This window comes from Haliaeetus leucocephalus, unplaced genomic scaffold, assembly GCF_000737465.1.
Source record: "Haliaeetus leucocephalus isolate CR32 unplaced genomic scaffold, Haliaeetus_leucocephalus-4.0 Scaffold462, whole genome shotgun sequence".
Lineage (NCBI taxonomy): Eukaryota > Metazoa > Chordata > Aves > Accipitriformes > Accipitridae > Haliaeetus > Haliaeetus leucocephalus.
This window is the reverse complement of record NW_010972898.1, coordinates 5,488,861-5,508,348: the sequence shown is the minus strand read 5'-3', so window position 1 is coordinate 5,508,348 and position 19,488 is coordinate 5,488,861. Positions and strand designations below refer to the sequence as shown.

The 19,488-nt window shown below is 34.5% G+C and overlaps 1 protein-coding gene across 1 annotated transcript in view; it reads left to right on the top strand.

Annotated features, from left to right (window-relative positions):
• The window catches only part of KLHL1 (kelch-like family member 1), a 164,750-nt gene that overhangs the window by 5,878 nt on the left and 139,384 nt on the right, over nt 1-19,488 (top strand). The window contains exon 2 of the mRNA XM_010575247.1: nt 4,932-5,068. Within this exon, the coding sequence (XP_010573549.1) occupies nt 4,932-5,068 (137 nt within the window). The remainder of the gene's footprint in view (nt 1-4,931; nt 5,069-19,488) is intronic.

Sequence of the window (19,488 nt, the reverse complement as noted above, 5' to 3'; positions counted from 1 at the left end):
TAGTTCCCACTATTCTTTTACCAAAAGCAGATTTTGAGTTCCACATCTTGAAACATAGCCAGCATAAACACTTCAGCACTCATTGGTGAATTGTTACTCAGAGTCTTCCAAACCAGAGGTGGTACCTCCCTACTATTGAATATATTGCACATCCCCTGAATATATTGTCGTTCCAGAGAGACTGAGTACAATTTCGGTTTTGAGAGGAGGATAAACAAAATGTGAACCCCGGAGAGAATGCACAAAGGAACGCAGACACTCTTTTATCCTAATTGTTATTGTGTTGTCACTTTGGAAATTCCTGAAAATGTCTCTGATCAAGTTAGTCAATGGAATGAAAAGCGACTGCTCTAATCCACAAGAGAAGGAAGGAAAACAGTCTATGAGCAATGTGTGTAGGTACAAACTAAAGGAAAAGCTTGCCACGTGTAAGTGGTCAATGGAATATTTTTGTTCTCTTCCTAGAGACAAGATACACAACATGTTTGGAGAATCTGGTTAGAATTTTATGGGCAAGAATAATTTATGATATATGTCATGGCTTTCTTTACATACTTACAAATTCGGAACATGGAGGCAGTTACAGCAGTAACAAGGCCAAATCAACATTTCAGTGTCCTGACTGCAAAGGAAGAAAGGTAGATGGCAAAGAATTCTAGATTTGAAATGCTGACTAGATGACAGGTGGAGGTAGAAGGTACATATAGTGGCAAATTCTTCAATAGAGAATGGATGTTACACATTTAGTTTTGATCTTAAGCAAAGTGAAATAGAGTCTGAAGAACAGAATTAACAGATTAACAAAAATAAAATGAAAATGTTGCAAAACAAATAAATTACCATTGATAAAACATGGAATGGAGACTTTGACAAGGAAAATTCCTCAGGGTACCAATAGCTTTTACAGCGAACACTCTTCTCTTAGTTTTACACAGTTCATTAGGGACTACAGAACAAGATTTGTTTTGTGCTATATTACTGAAGCTGAGTTGAAAATTACACCATTTTCTACTTTATGTGTATTAAAGCCAATTGTAATAGTGTGTGTGGGAAAGACTGAGTAAAAAAAGGGAAAGACATGACATATCTCATTCCTAATTATGGACAACATGAAACAGGGTGATCCCAATTAGCTACAGATCAGGATTCTGGGATAGGAGATGCCAATTTAAAGTTGGTGGGCAATATTTGGTCTGAAAAAATTTACTGGTGTTTGGACATGATTTTTTTCTAATGATCTTTGGTACTGATCAGGAAATAGTGTGTATACTAGATTAAATTTACTGTTAGCTATATTTTTTGCAAAGCTGTTACACCTTTTTTTGTGTTTGGTAAGCCGGTGAGGGAGACTACCACAGTCATCAGGAAAGGTAATCACTACCTGGTGTAATCCAAATCAGTTGATCTGTTCCACAGCTTGCTCCTTTGTTTCTATTCAGAAAAGATGGCAGTCTTGATTGTACTGCCAGAATTGTTCTGGAAGTGACAGCCAGTGTCTGCTTCCTTTTTTTCCTGAATTTTTTTCAAGGGCATGCATGGATATACCTTAGTATATGTTCTGCAAGCCTTAAAATTTAGGAAATAATGAAGCCTCTATATATACAGTATTCTTACAGCCTGCTGTAAGAAGAGCTGTAGAACACCACTGTCAGTAAAGACACCCAGTGTCAGCTGGTGTCCTCTACAGGGGAACAAATCACATTTAAAAGCAATAAATGTTCAACTCCTATATGAACTAGCATAATATATGTGGAAAAAAGTTGTGTCATGCCTATGAGTTTGCAGTCCAGGTAACATCTGAGATTCTACACAGTTGACAGTAAAATATTGTTAGAGCTTGCTTACAGAATGTAAGTGATCAAGGTTTGTTTCTTTTGTTTATTTGCTTCTTTTACTTAATAAATGCACAAACAATGTTGAGGGAATTCTGTATCAAAGGTGTATGTGAAAACAGTTGTGACAATTGCAAGGAAATATTCTATAATAAAAGAAAACAAAATCTGATATCAGGATAAAAAAGTCATAACAAGAATCAGTTATATTCTGTATTATAAAAGAAACCAGAAATATATCAGGCTGAATTTAGTTGTAGTAAAGGTAGAGAAGTCTCTTAAACTGGAGAAAATATTTCTGGGTCCAGAAACTCATTTTAAGCCATGAATTGCCTGCTGTGATTCTCAAGGATGAAAGAGTTTATTATGTATTCTCGCTGCTAGATCAGTAGTTGAAAAAAGGTGACATAGTGAGACACCTGACCTTTCTTGATGAATAGGTCAACATGCCTTTAAACCAAGATTTAGGGCTGTTTGGAGCTTTCTGAGCTACAAAAAGCAGCAGATCATTACAAATTAATTGATCGCTTTGATTTCTCACTTTTCGTTTTCTATCTCAACACTGGAACACAGTTAAGATTTACAAAAGGTGTCACCTTTCAGAATTAAGTGTAATTAGCCAGTTTCTTTCACTTCAATTCAGCCTGTGAAGCACTTCCAAATATAAAACTTTGTGTCTTGAAATCAGCTAACTTTTTGGTTATATTCAGTTGATGAAATAGCTGATTCATTATTTCTGTTAACTATTGATTAACATAAGAGACTTAAAAAAAAATCCTCTTTCTTTATCACTCTGTTCAAAAACTTGTTTTGCTCGTTTAGGTGAGCTGCTACTTCACAGAACCTTTCTGCTCACTTAAGCCATGTTCTTTAACAGGTGGTGCAAACCAGTATGGATAAACTTGTAAATAAAATGGGTTGTGCAGAGGACCTGAGATCTGTATTACATATTTTTCAGGGTTTTTCACTTTGGCCTGGATCTTGTCTGGTTCTGTAGACTGAATGCTTATTTGCAGCTGGAATCCGTTAGACAGCTTCTTTGAATTTCCTCATCCCATAATAATCCATGAGACAAATTCTGGAAAATCACAGATCTTTGAAGAAGTTTGTGAGAGAGTTGTCATCCTTCTGTTACTTATTTTCTGTCTTATCTTTGAGTTGAGAATACATATACAAGAAGATTATTTAATAAATAATGTCTGAACATAAATAACATAAATTGCAAATATAAGATACTACTGTTTAAAAATATTTCAGCTGATCATTAACTAGTATATTAAAATTTCTGTTCATTAATTTGTCCATTAGTTTTGATGCAGCAAAAGGTTTTGGCTTTGCTTTTAGTAAGTGACCAAGTTGAAGACTCATAGTTGAATTTAAATGGTGGTGTGGTTAATAAATCTGAAGCAACAGCTAATGTGAAATGGTCTCAAATGGAAATCTCGATCACAGTCCTAAATTAGATTTCTGCTAGTTCTGACAGAGTGTATCATCTCATAGAAAATCATAAGTTTGTAGTGTTTTTTCCTTCTTGCTGTGATTTTTTCTTTAATCAAGCATTTAATAACAGTAAATCAAGTGACTTATAAATAAGCAGTAAAAAAAATTATTTGAAGAAGGTTTATAACATTTTTAGTTATCCAGAACTGTACAGTTATCATGGTTGACTTAAATACACACTTGTGATACTCAGTTAAGATAATAAATAAATGTACATAGAAGTAAGTGTTCCTCAGTGGTGAAAATAAATAAATAAATAAATAAATATAGTGAATTAGGAGTATCTAGTGGTAGCAACAAAGTATATTTCTAATTTCATCTTTTTGTAGCCATCTATTGTTTTTATTAATTACATGAATGTAAATGTGAGCTGTTTATGAATTAGGACCTTTACTTCTAAAATTCACGATTGCTAGAGTTGACCACAACATGAGACATGATAAAACTACTACACCTAATTAGTCATTGCCCATCATTTGAGCCAGAGTAAAGATCATATGTATCTTCTCAAGCTACCTTACTTGCGGGTAAAATATAGTAGCTTAAAACACTGTAAAATTATGAAGCCAGTTCAAACTGTCATATTTTACTTTGTTATTGAGATGAGCTAAAAGAGCAAAAGCAATTAATTACCACACTGGCTAAGTAAGCAGTAATTTGTTATTCTTCAGTATCTTTTTTTTTTTTTTTTTTTTTGTGAAAAAAATAGTTAACAATATACAAATGGCTAAATATTTTCTCTTGGTTTCCAAGTTCCCCAGTTGTGATTCTTGTGTCTTTTATCAATGTGTTTATGTGTTATGTTTTCAAATTAAGCCAGAAATGTGACCCATCTTTTATGAGAGCATGTGGTACACTATTTATAGCTGTACCACATTTCTAGCTCAAGATCATCTGTGAATATTCACTGCTAACAAAATCATAATATTATTGTAGAGGGTATTTAGAAGCATGCCTTAGCTTACCACCCCAGTAATGACAATTATACCTGGTACTTGCTGTGGTTTTTATTTATCTAAATCAGATCCCCAAACAGGCCATGCACATTTTGTAAGTATTTTGAAATTATTTTCCTTTGGAAATGTTTCTTAAAAAAACATTGCATTACACAATAATTTTTCTTTTTTTTGATGAGTAGCATTTAAGCTACTAACAGTTTTACTGAAGGTTGAAGGATTGTGTAAAGTCACATGCTGTTAGTAAAGTTTATAAAAAATAGGCCTTTAAGAGCAATGCAGAGTACCTCTGGAGTATGAAATGTGTTTCACTAGTAAGTTGTCTTTGATACTGAAAGATTATGTTGTTAACAATTGGGACATCTGCATGATTGGAAAATTATCAGAAAGACAGAGTGCTAATTTCTATGTCTATTTTATAGTCATATGCTAATGTGCCACTTGGTTCATACAAAGGAAGCAAAACCAGATTAGAATTAAATGTCATACTGTATTTTGCTGCCTACATGCATTAATAATATATTGCTCCTGGAAATTTATAAATACTGTGAAAATATGTTTTTTTTAAAAAGGTTCTTTTTATGTAAGAAATTTCTCATACATATATCAATGTAAATTACACCAGTTTTTAACTTTTTTGCAGACTTGTCCTCAGTTCTGTCTCTGACTATTTTGCTGCCATGTTTACAAGTGATGTTTGTGAAGCCAAGCAAGAAGAGATCAAAATGGAAGGCATAGACCCCAATGCACTGTGGGATCTTGTTCAGTTTGCATATACAGGTATTGTACTGCATACATCATACTTCCTATAGAGAAAGATGTTGATAATTTTGTTTGCTACATGCCAAAGAATTGTATTTGTTTTCTAAATACTTTTTAATCTCAAACTCATCACTCAAACACTAATTTACCATTTCTAGAGCTGAATTCAGATTCTTATCTCCTATCTCCAAACTGTTACATATGTCAAGCTTGGTAGGTACAAGAGACCAGTCAAGAAAATTATATATTTTTCTTGGTTTTCAAATACTTAAAAAGAGTGCCTCATATGCACGATTCAGATTACATGAGATCAATGAAGAAACAGCTGTATTTTTTGAAGAATAGCCCTATATTGCTGTTTTAGTCAAATATCAGTTTAAATAATTACATAAACCTTTTAAAATTTTAAATAATGAAACACTTTTGAAATTTTTTATTATGAGTTGGATGTTGTCACTTTCATTTCTTGTTATAGGCTGGCTCTCTGCTGTGTAATGTAAACTTATGAATAACTCATAACTCAGAGTTAATAACTCAGAACTTCCTTCTGAATAGTTAATACATTTTAATGCATAATAGATTTGTTTTTTATCCTTCTTAAACAAGCTGTTATGCACAATGTATCTGAAATGCATTAATATGAAAGAATACGAAAGTTACAAAATAAAGTAATTAAGAGAGGAAATGCCAATAATAAGATTTGTAGTCTGAATTTGTCTTCCCTTGCCTATGAATCATGTAAGTATAGAATATATGCTGTTTGCTATGTTTCCTAAAAGACATCCTCATATTGTTTAAATTAACAGTATTTTATCATGACGTTTCTATTGAATATTTGATTATAGCTTCAATTTTAAATGGATAACACATAGCCTGCAGTTTTAATCCTCTCTAAATACACATATATTAATTTAATCATAAGGTGCTGTTTGCTTTAATATATTTAATCAGGATATGTGCTGTTTATTTTATGACATAATAACTTTACCATCTTAATAGGAAACAGAAACTGCAAATAAGCATAATTGAAGTTAAAAATGCTCTTTTTGAGAATCATGTTTGAAAAATTCAGGTTCAAGGAATGTCATTTATATAGTACTCTGCATGTTCAAAGGGTAGTGCCTACTCCCTTCAGTTGTAGTTTTGCCATTCAGGAATGTACGCCATCCAAAGGGTTTCAAGCTAGGGATCCATGAAATGAAGAACATGTAAGTAGTTTTTATCAAGCATAAGAAGGATACAATCCAGTTACTAGGTATTAGTATAAAAGGAATGGCAGAGGAATACCAGGGCAAAATCAAGAATACCTTGGCTCAGAATAGCAAAAGATCTTACTGGTAATGTTAAATCATTCTGTAAGAGGAAGGTTAAAGGAAGAAGAACTAAGAGGAAGATGAAGGACATTGTTGTTCCCCTGGGAACAAAAATGGAAATACGTTAGTACTAGTAGTTAGTAGTCAGTGGTTCTTTAGCCTCAGTTTTCACTAGAAGATGACATGCAAACACAGAGCACAGTTAATATTGACAACAAAAGATGGCATGCAAGTGTAGATTAAGAAAAGAAAGAAACACAGAAGGAAGCAAAAAAATACTTAAGCATTTTCAATATGAATGAAGCTGTCTCAGAACTTTATTGGTTATCTCTGAGAACTTTGGAGACTGGGTGAGGTAACGAAAAACCAGAAAAAGCAAACTCCTCCCACTTTCTGTAAAAGATTAAGATTTTCAGCTGCTTTATGCTCCTTGATTTGTCCATGCCATGTTATGTACTCTGTTTATTATGTGAGGTGGAAAACTTTGAGGTTTCTTCTTGGTGTTAGGTAAATAAGGATCAACCTTCAGAAACAGATGAAAAGACAGCTCCACAGGTAGTATAATTCCAGTGTTTTCTAATTTGCCTCATGTGAATTTGCATCTGTAGTGTTCTTTCATTTAAACTGTCACATAAAGCCCAAACTACCTTAAAAATGGCAACATTATGTGCTATCATAATGTCACCTTGAATTAGCAACTTAAGGTGGTAACAAAGGTTGTAATTTCTATAACTTGCAGTGGTAATACACCATTATCCTTTTATTTCTAACCCCTTTTGGAGATTAAACGACTTAAAAAATGTCTTCTTAAATTTACACTTGAAAAGGAAACGTCACGAATACTTGCTGACAAGAGAAGAGTGATGAGATTCAGGAAACATGAGTCCATTTTGCATGCTAAAAGAGAACATGTATTGGATGCCATGGACCATTCTGGTTTTGATTACTCTGTCTTGCATTTCTGTTCCATCAGGTTCTTTGTCCTTACTTATTCTGATTTATCCTGAATTATTCTCAGCTTGTATCCTTACCTCTTAAAATTCATGTTAGATTATTTCTTTCTTTATTTCTTTTCTTGGCATCAGATGTCTTATCAAACTCCTAAATTTCCTAGCTACAGTTATGCTAGTAAATTAAACAGTGCTAGGAAACATTTGCAGGCATTAGAACACAATTATCTATATTGATCCTGGCAGTTTTAGCCAAATCCAACTAGCAGCCTCTCTAACAAACCTTGGGTGTAGCCTGGTGTCCTGGCTTTAGTTGGGATAGAGTTAATTTTCTTTCTAGTAGTTGGTATAGTGTTATGTTTTGGGTTCAGTATGAGAAGAATGTTGGTAACACACTGATATTTTCAGTTGTTGCTAAGTAGTGCTTAGACTAAGTCAAGGATTTTTCAGCTTCTGATGCCCAGCCAGCAAGAAGGCTGGAGGGGCACAAGAAGTTGGGAGGGGACACAGCCAGGGCAGCTGACCCCAACTGGCCAAAGGGGTATTCCAGACCATGTGACATCATGCCCAGTATATAAACTGGGGGGAGTTTGCCTGGGGGCAATTGCTGCTCAGGAACTGACTGGGCATCGGCCAGTGAGTGGTGAGAATTTGCATTGTGCATCACTTGTTTTGTATATTCCAATCCTTTTATTATTATTGTCATTTTATTATTGTTGTTGTTATCATTATTAGTTTCTTCCTTTCTGTTCTATTAAACTGTTCTTATCTCAGCCCATGAGTTTTACCTTTTTCCCAATTCTCTCCGCCATCCCACTGGGTGGGGGGGAGGGAGTGAGTGGCTGCCTGGGGCTTAGGTGCTGGCTGGGGTTAAACCACGACACCTGGATATGCAGACTCACCATGAACGTGGCCATCCTTGGACAGTGGGCATGAACACTCAGAAGTGCTACAGATAATTCAGTGATAACTCACAGGTGATAAGGGAATTCCTAGAACATGGTCCCAAACTTACTCAGTTTATTGAAATTAAATGCAGTCTTTGTTCCTTGGTTAATCATTCTGTTTTCCCATGTATTTTGACAGATCAAAACCTGTCCCTTCAAACCTTATTTTTTTCCCTTCCCTTTCATTTCCACCATCTCTCATGATTTATCTGGCTTCATAATTTCTTATTTCTTTTCTTGCCCTCTGATTCCTTATTTACCACCAGTCTAATTCATGTCCCCTTTTCCTTTAAGTCAGTTCACTTTCTTCTTTGTGCTGCATGGATGTGGACAAGGGGAACACTGAAAAGTAAAGGAAATAGCCACTGTTCTGATACCGAGCGGTGTAGCAGCCAAGAAAAACTCCCGTTCAGCCTTTTAATCTGTAGTCTGGAGCATACATAGTCTAGACAATATCTGGAGAATTTGGCTGCCAAATTCCAATTACTGACTGCACACTATGTGAAGAAGTTTTCAGCAACTCATGTCTGTGGCCAGTTTAGCTCTTTATTCTTTTACCCAAGGAGTAGCAAACCATTTTGATAAATGGGCAGTTATTAGCTCTTCTACTTTCTTTTTCCTGTCACTACCTTCTTAGCACAAGGAGATTAAAAAAAATAAAAATAATTCACGAATAGTTGCTGCTGTTAGGAGAAGTTTTTCCCTGGGGACAACTGAAGATTTCAGGAAAATACAGCTGAACATGGGTTTGCTTGTAAAAACTTAAAAGTTAAGAGTATTATGCTGTAAATATTTTCAGATATAATTTGAAAAAGGGAACCATTTCCACATTATGTTAACTGTAATTCAGTTAGGTTTATATTTTTTAGAATCTAGTGAAATTATATCATTTTTATTACAAATCATACATATTAAATAGATTAAGAATGGTAAAATATGCATATCTGTGAAACGTATTACTATAGATAAATGTATCCTGTACCAATACCAGACCCTTCAGTTCCAGCAATAAAATCAAGTACTGTTTCAAAATATCAGAATTAAAGATCAGCAAAGGGGAGGTTTTGTACATCAGAGACCTTAAGAAAGATAGGTATATTTATCTGAAAGGAGAGTTGTTAACATCTGCTATATCTGTTAGTACAAAAATAGGTAATAATATTAGTTCAGTAACTACCTACACATTGCTTTGTGTGACTTCAATTTTTCCTTTTAACTCCTGTTAATTAAAATAGTTCTTACCTGTGCTTCCAGAAACATTCATATGCTTCTGAAAGGACGTGATTTTCTGGACTGAGTTTCTGAAGTCTCTGTTCAGTGCCATTTCATCTAAATCGTTGAAATAGGTGATGACTCCAGTTTGTTCAAAACAACAAAATTATATTGTCTACTTTTTAAAATCATTAATAAAAGTTATTTCTTTTGTTCCTTTCTAAATATATTCTGCAACTGTAGATAGATGAGCCTCTGTGTTGGGCCAGATCATAAACACATTTAACTCAGAGACTTGCCAGTAATAATATCCAATAGTAGATATTTGGTAGCATGATATGAATAGTCATAATTTGGCTGGCATGTCCTCCTAACTTCCAGCTTTATGGAACATAATTTCATCTACTTCGGTAGTCGGTGATCAAATGTGAATTTGTCTAATCCTTTTGAAAGCATGTGTAGTTTTAGCTTCTACAGCATACTGTGGTAGTGAGTTAACCTCTGTAAAATATATTACTTACTTTGGTATTTCCAAATTTGCTGTCTGATAATTTTGTTTGTTTTCTCATAGTTTCTACTTATGTGAGAAATAACAAATAATCATTCCTTTTTACCTCATTTGTGCAAATCATCACTTTATCTGTTACTGTTGTATACAATAAACCCTCATTTAGCAGATTACTTACTATTATCATTAAGAGATTAAAAAACATGAAACTTTGCAATGCAGAGAGTAATTTTCATCCATTCTGAAATGAATATTTATTACCACCATGTACAACCTATTCTTAGACTTTCTTTAGCATAACTGATTTTGGTTTCAGACAGTATGGAAAGGTTGGTGGTTACTGCTTCACAACCCCTTTGATATCGTCTTTTGTTATTCTAAGCATTCAGTGACATGAAAAAACAAAACAAAAAAATAAAACCAAAAAACCCAAACTAAACTCTCAGTAAGATAGTTGAATTTTTATAAATTGAGTTCTGCAACTCAATGAATTTTGAATCTGGTCAGAAAAGTTCTAAATATTATTAGGGAGGTAAAAATTTTATTTTAGAACAAATTTGGCATATTTTTATTCCAGTTATGAAGGAGGAGAAATGTAAGGGTAAAAATATATTTTTGGTGTAAATGTGGTTTTGAAGCTTTTTCTAAAGGTCGTTGGTTTTATTATTATAATCTCCTTTAAATATATAATTTCTTACTACAAATGTACTTTTCCCACTAGTTTTAGAATATGGGATGTGAAAGCTGCTTCCTTTTTTCAGTAATGAAAAAAACCTCAAGAACTCTTGAAAACTAGTTCGTGACTGTAGGTCTCAGTTTTTTAAAATAAATAAAAGAAATATTTTTGCTAAAAATATAAAAGAAAGCGAATAGATCTTACTTATTTCAAAATGAGGCTATTTTCCTATGTTTATTTAAAACTTGTAGTGGAATTTAATGATATTTATGATAAAGCAGAATTCTGATTCAGTAGAGAATCAAAATTCCTTTACCCCATGACCTAAAGATAATATTTTGCTACCATCATATTAGCTTCCATAAGCCTTTCTATCAGTCTTGGTTGTTTATTTATTAGATTTAAATCTTTCAAACTCTGCATTTCAGGCATTCATTTTTTAAGGGAAAATGTTCAATCTTCTTTGACCTAATTAAAAAGTAGCATTTTTTCCTTATCTGGTTTTGTATTTAGTCATTCAAAAGATTTTCTGTTACAATAGGTCCTAAACAATTTTATTTATCTATGTAGATGTAAAAGATAGATATATATAAAAACAAATAATTATATAGAGATATCAAATATATATGCATATTATTAAAAAAACTTCTCTGCTACCCTACAAAATAAAGGCTGCATTTATTTTCAAGATGTCACATTTTCATGATGACATTGTGTTCATTTATTATCAAGAGCAATTTCTTATATAGATACTGAGCCTTTGAAAAATTTTCCCATGTAAAAAATAACTAAATAATATCTCAATGGGAGACAAAGTAGTTAGGTAGCAACACTAGTGAATTTAATTTAGAAAAAACAAACAAACAAAACAACCAAAAAAAAGGTGTGTATTGTCTCTTTGCCAATTGTGTAAAGTTGGGATATTACTTTCTTTGCAAAGGAAAATTAACATTTTGATCAACTTCAGGAAGATCTTGCCGTCTATGAGAAATCAGCATATTAAATAAATCCAGTCACCTTTTTGAGGCTATATATATAAGTAAAGTTGCACAAATCCTTAAATAAGATAAAATGTTAATTTTTTTTGCTTGCTTCACTTTTTTTTAAACTTTTTTTTCCTCCTTTTACAATAGGCAGTTCTTCTGGACTTTTTTGTTTTATTCTTAAAGAAAATATTACTCTGTTAAATAAAGGAGTCACAGTACTTTATTATATTATGAAAGGCTTTATAATATGGTAAATTGTCATCCCTGTGTCTCCTAAATAGGTAGATGACAGAGTCATGACACACTGTGAAGCTGGACCGTGTTCACTCAAGTGTAGAGCAAATAGACTTCTAAATAATTGGCAAGGTAGAATTACATAGAGACCAGCAGAGCATCGAGTCCTGTACAGCCTTGATAAGAGCTGCTCCTAAGTGAAGGCAGCTGTCCATCTAAGAGTAGTAACAAGAAGACAGAAAATTAGACTGACAGAAATACTGATGTAAAGATAGTAAAAGGTGTTAAAGTTTCTGTGAAGATTCAACATGACTAATTATAAAGTTAATGTGATAGATGTACCTATAAAAACACAATTTGATTAAAGCTGAAAAAATTAAGATGTATTAAAATAAGTACTGTAAACTCTACGTTAGATGGGCTTTGGGGTTCTTTTGGAAGTTGGGGGGTTTTATATGTATAAGGATTATAACTGAAGAACTTAATTTTGTAAATAATAAGATAGTGGCTGCATAGTGTTTTATCTGAAATAAGCACAAAGATTTCTAATTATAAGCTAAATTATAATGTAATTACAAGTTGTATAATTCAAATTCTATATATAGACGTAGATTTCTTAGAAAAATGCTGCATCAAAATTATGTGCTTCTTGTAGTTTGCATAGATCAACAAAGATAAACCACAAAGGCTTTCCTACTGTCTTTTTTGTGAAGAATATATTTGACCAGTAAAAAATACGCAACTTCAATGCAAGGTACATGTTTAATCAATCCAGACTTTGCTGCATTTGGTTGGTTTATTCAAATAAACAAAATATGTTTCGTCTGTGATATAACAGAACTATAACAGAAACAAAGCTTCTTCTTTTGCATGTCTGTTAAATGTTTCATGTTAGCCAGCTGAGGAACTCTGAAGCCAACACTGATGTGTAGCAGCTATGCAGAAAGTATGTTTCATTTTTCAAGCAGCAAGACGATTGATAGCAGAAAATCTAGGATTGAGATCCTAAGTGCCCTGGGGTACATGGATATGTATTCTTTGATCTTTTTAGAATTCAAGATAAGCAGTAATACAGAAGAGTACTTCTTTACCTCATTTTCTTAGGTAATGCTTCTTTCTTGATCTTAAAACTTGAGTTTTGATTATTTGCAATTATGCTTACATTTTTTAGATAGGACTGGAACTAGAGATTGAAATTCTGGTATTTTGCTGCCATTGGTGACTCTGGGAGCCTTCCTTTGAAGTTATAACAGATCTGTGAAGTTACTACAGATTTCCTCATACTGCATCGAGCTATCTAATTAGTAAGCGTTCCCAACAGTGATCAGAAGAATAGGCTGGTGCTTTCAAACCATTAATGAAACTGAAAAAGCAAAAATCAGTTAACTAACAGAAAACAGAATTTCCTTGATTTATTTATGCACATCTGAAAAAAAACAATAGAGCGTGGATCATACATGGAAGAGGTTCAAGCTTTTAATTAGATTTTATTTGGGTGATTCTTTAATTAAAGTACTGTCAAGTATCTTCTCTGTCAGTGTTATATCTAATAACTCACACAGGGCAGACAGCAGGGATGTAGCAAGAAGGAAACTGCCTTTAAGCACAAGGACCCTTAGGTTCCTTCAGAACAGAAGCTTTATTAATTAAATATCCCAGGGAGGTTTGTTTTTTGGTTTGGGGGATTTTTTTTTTTTTTAATTGCTGAAACTCAGTTGTCTATATGAATAAACAGTGACAACGATTGCTAGCATAGTTTTGGCCTGTGCCAATTTATAATGTTCATCGCAGCCACAGGATCATTCTTCAACATGCAGTTTGAATGTGACTACCACAGTTTGGAGGATGACAGAATTTAGTGTATAACTGAGGCCATTTCATTCCAGTTAGCCTCCGTGCTAGAGGGAAGTCCCAGACAAGCTTAACTTAATAGATATAATGTAAGGCTGTATGTAAATTATTAAATGCATCTGCTTAGACAAACAATCCCTAGCTCTTGGGTGATGGTAGCCTGTTTACAGTGTTTCAGGCTACTCTCCTCTAGGAGATACTGATCACATTGAGAACGCGAGTGACCCCTGATACTGTGCATATCGTGAAGGTCTTTGCCTCTACCTCTGTGACATGTTAAGTTCAAGAGTTTGTTCTGTGGTATCATGTTAGAGACCCCTGTGAACATGGAACATCTCTATCTAGGACTTTTTGCAGGAGACTATGACCTGCTGCTGTCCCACTACACTTGCTCTGCCATGTACTCTGCTGAAGTCATGGTTGACTTTGCATTTTCACAGGGTAAGCCCTTGTGAATTTCCAGTCACTTCAGATGGGAGAGCAATTGTTCCAGGAACTCTGGGATGAGTGATAAAAGGACAAGTTAAGGTAATTGAATTGACCTGGAAGACTTCGTAAGCTATTGTGTAATGGAGGGGACAGAAAAATGGTCGTAAGTCATAGCAGATGGTGGTTCTGGATATGGAAGATCCCCTGTGAAGCTCTCTTCCAGAAGCAGATACTTGTCATAAACCATTTTCAAGAGTCAATAAAGAAAAATTTGCAGTTACCCACAGAAGCCTTGTTTATCAGGGTTGCTCCAATTTAGGAAGTGGGAAGGTGGCAGTGATCTCATAATCTGCAAAGCCATCATTCAGATTATCTGTCCACAAATGTTGTGCATTGACTACATTTCCAAGACCATATGTACCTTTGCTCCAGTTGCATTTCTTACTAGTGCTGGAGCAATTGACAAGATTCATGTTTTCATATAATATTCCTCATTAAATTCTTATTTATGCATCAGCAAAGCCTTAGTACAACACCAGGGATTATTCCTGGGTTGAATTATCAGCTATACTCTCCATGTGTACAATGCAAGAATCTTCCAGAGTTCCTCACTGTAACTGTAGGACTAGACTGTCATCCTCCTTTCATTTGTAGATGTCAGCCTGCTTGGAATAAAATACTTTCATACACTGCATGTCTTTCTGATCCTGAAACAAACCGTGGGCTTTGACGTAATTCAGGTCTGTGGGAAACTGCAGAGACTGCCTGCCTCCTTTTTTTTTTTTTTTTTTTTTTGAGTAATCCCTGCTCCGAGGACCTTATGTCCCACTGGAGCAGATGTTTTCCATTCCTGTCACTGAAACATTAAGTCCTTGCTCATTCCTGGAGTTATACAACAAAATGAACTGTTACTCTTCCTCCTTTTACCCAGGATACTCCATCAAGGGACAGAATTTGCAATTCTGTATTAGGAACCAGCTGTTTTCTCATTCTTTTGGTGTAGTGTATGAGAATTTCTTGGAAAAGAGCTCTAAACTGCATATCCATAAATTTTGAGTATTCAGAATGACGGAGACTGTTATGGGGAGATAGCTAGTGACTGTGTCTCCTTGTATTGTGGTGCAACCTGCTACTCCTGAGAAGTCAGTAAGAATAAATTCAGGCAGACTCAGGGAAGCAGTGAGTGTGGAGGGGGAGAACAATTAACTGAGTGCACTGCAAGGTGCATTTTTAAAGCTGTCCCTTGCTAGGTTCAAAGTTCTCCATCTCTGAAGAAAGAATAAACCAAGCATTAATACAGGACATGCCTGAAAAGTGAGAGGGTTCCTCTGAGTGGAGTGCCATCCTTTTGTGTTGTCATCTGGTGCATGCCATGCTGTTGCCTAAACAGCATCAGTGAAGTGATCAGACAGGCTGCTGTAGCATGGGATCCCTCTTTATTGTGGTTCTTTCCGGAGTTCCTGCAGTGGAGACGTGTACCCATATCCACTCTGCTGAGCTCAGCTGCCTAGCTATGTAACCACAGTTCCAAAAGAAAGCAAAAACTTCAGGAAAATGATAATGGCAGTTTGTAAAAAAGGTCCTCACCTTTCACATGTTTCTCTGCTTCTGTCCCTGCATTGTAAAACTTACCTTCATTCCCTTTCTATTCTGTGCCCATCACACAGCGACTGTGCTGCAATGTACCCACAGAACAGGATGTATCTGTGGTATTCACTTCTCCCAGTGGTGCAATCCAGTCCAAAGCAAAGCAGATTTCATTAGACTGCGAGGTGGACTCATAAGCAAAAATCTTTTGTTGGCAATTGATGCCTCCACCTCTGTAACTTTTTGTTCTTTAAGCATGGATTTGAACAGCTCTGTGATACCATAGCACGAGCTGCCAAATCATCGCCTGAGAATTTGAGAAGCTTATTCTGGTAGAAGTGAGTACTGCTGCTTCTGAGCTAGCTTCAGATGTGGAGAATAAAATACTGCTCCTTCAAACCTGAAGGCTGAGCTCCTTTGTCCTTGAGACATTTAAGACTTTTTTTGTTTGGGTTTTTTTTCTCCCCAGAGGTCAGGGCTTGGTTGTGTTCAGTGTAATAGAAAGGCTATAACTCACTGAGATATAGATACTGAGAGTGTGTATTGTGTGGTTTTGATTATAGCAAAAGGACCTGTGTGAGGCAGGTCATTTGGGACAGTTCCGGAAACCTGGGCGGTGCGCTGGAAACCACAGGTTGTACACTCCTCTTCATACCATTGATAGAAAGCAACCAGTGGAATAAAATGTCCCTGAAATGTACCTAGTATTCAGTACAGGTCTTTTGGAAGAAAACTTCCCCCCCTTCCTCAGTATGAAATTTGGTTTTGTTTACAAAAGTAAATTTCTGGAGTGGTTTTCAATGTGTGCAGCATGAAGTGCAGGATCTACAGTCTGAAAGCAAACCTAAGTATTGAAGTCCATTGACTAAAAAGAATTAAGGCAAACTAAGGCCATATATCTGAAATGAGCTTTTGGGAATAATTCTTGTCGTCTTCCACCCTATTTGGTGTATGAGTGCAAGATTTGTGCTGTTGGAAATTTAGTTAGTAAATCTTGTTTATGTTTGCGTATTTTTGAGGTAACCTTTTTCTTGGGATTTTTTTCTTTGTTTTAACCTGTGAGTTTATATTCCTCTATTTATATATAAAACTAAGCTTTAAATTTCTGAATATAATGACTGTATAATAGTTGAATTACTGGTGATGTAATTATTAATATATTGATCATCTACAGAAGTACAAACTAGTAATCTTTAGCAAATAACCCCAACAATGAAATTCATATTTTAACAATTTTTCTATAGCCAATGGAAAAACATATCTTCAGAGCACTAATATATCTTTCTTCACACTTTATAAAAAGGATTTTGAAGATTAGACTCACAGCTAAAATTATTTATTGGTTTTACTCTTGTTATTTGTATGTATATCTTACAGGTGACTAAATATCTAAGGTGAGCTAAGGCACATGAATTGCAGTTGCTTCATAAGGGTAAAGTAGCATCTTAATGTTTCTCTCTAAAAAGCTGATATTTATAGGTCAGTGGACAAATTTTCTTTACAAACATGACGTTTCAGATATACAACAGAGGTGTTTTGGGTTTTTTTTAGACCAGGAGATGAAAGGTTACCACATGATGGCATATTTTGGCTAATACACTTTTCTGATCTTTAGCCAGACATTTGCAAGAGGGTTACTGCTCAGGCGGGATTTTAATTTGTTAATAGGATTTCCTTATCACTCTGCAATGTTGTAATTTTCCGTGCCATTGAAATACAGTGGACTTTGGCAGTACTAGCAAATGACCACGTGATTAGACCAGTTTAGTCTGCTTACTCAAAAAAGATGTAGCATGATGGGGGTGTAAATAATGGTACAGCTTTTTAAAAGAGTGAAGCTATTTAATTTATAAGAATTCTCACATTACTGTGATGGAGGCATTTTCATTTTTGGCAAACTACATATTTTTATGGCTGTGGAAACATTAAATTATTTATTTATACGTAATAATACTTAAATATAAATTTCATATAAAAATTGTTTTTTGAAATGACAAATTCCCATGTTTGGTAGAGAAGAGTTCAAGAGCTATCACCATAACTGACAATGTAATTGAGTATCTAATCACAGTCAAAAGTTATATATCTGAATCAAGTGAATGCTTTCCTGATTTTAACTTTAAGTGTTTTTAGAGATTATTTCATAGAAATGTAAATGAAAATTACTTAAAAAAAATAATTTTAAGTCCCCGATGTGAAGAGGAGTTAAAATAAGTTGTCCTTTTCAAGAGTTGAATTTTATCCACAGGGATTAAAAAAGACATGTTGTATGAACAGAAAATCAATCTGTTCCAATCAGATGACTCAGTTTAGTTTAGAATTGAGGGGGATTGAAGTTGTTCAGGACAGGAAAAATTTTCTGTTAGGGAAAAAAAAAAAAATCACTGGGGAAAAAATAATTTTCCTACTTAAGTCGTATGGTTTAACTTGTCTTTTATTTATCATGGCTGATACCAAAATGGCTGCCAAAAAATCAAGTGATTCATCAGCACCCTCAAGTAAACACATCTTTGGGTCATACCTACTTTTGGAGTTAATTTGTATTTGGTTTAGGTTTTGTAAGATGATTAGTCTGATAATAGGAATGGGCAGATCCTAAGTTTTTTCCCCAATTTAAATTACACTATCTGTTTGTGTATGGGCCTACTCCCTTTTGGGGTAGTAATTATTTGTTTATTTGAATATCTACAGCACAAAAATGAGCTGCCTTTCTGAATTTTCACTGATGCTAAATGCCAAACTGTAAGGAAATAAGCACAATCAGCTATAGAGTGCTTGTTTTCCTCACTTGCAGCTGATGAGCATGGTCTGCAGCAAATAATAGAAAATAAAGAAGAGTTTGATCAGGAGAAACCTCTGCAAAGGGAATATACTGTCTGTCATGTTTTCTTTTCTGAAAACAACTTCACCTTTATGAAGAGTGTGGGAGATGATAAAATGGAGAATTTATCTTTTAAGGCATAGGTCAAAATCCAGGAATCAGCTGGAGACTAAAAGATGTTCTGCTACAGGGAAAATACTTTTCAATGCATTCTTCACTGGCTGCTATTCATGGATGGACATAAGAGGTGATTACTACACATTACGTCATTACCAGGAGTTCACAGTAGCAGAGAGAATGATCATCAGAATTGGACCCAAATAGTGTTTAAAGGGTGTAAAGCATTTCCAGACACTTCATCACCTGATACCTGATGATTACGATGATTCCAGTACTCTCTGTTTGGGAGCAGATGAACTCAATTTGTATCAGCAAATATAAATTCAAATATATATTAATCTCATTCTAAAGTAAATGACTAAAACAGGGCAGATGGAAACTGCTCTAACACCTCATATTTCTCTCCATTGACTATAAAAGGAGATCTCAGATGATTAGGTCAGGTGGCTACCTAGCAGATACCTAAGATTTGGTAAGATTAATGATAAGCAATGCCAACAAGGTCTATTATAGCAATATGAAGCATAGCACCTTTTTTATAAGCTTTTTCTTGTCTTCACTGGAATTTGATGCTGTTTCAAAAAAGCAATTTCTTCTTGTAAATGTAATTGTAAGCAATTAATCTACTACGCAAAATCTGAATAAATATCTGCTTTTATTTAAAAAAAATGGAGATCTAATAGAGATGCTGCGTTCCTACAACTGGTTAGCCTATGGAAATAATTCCATTCAGAAACTCTTCAATACTGCAACACAACTGATTAAGACACTTGAAATAGAAAGGTTAAAAAGATAAATACCTGA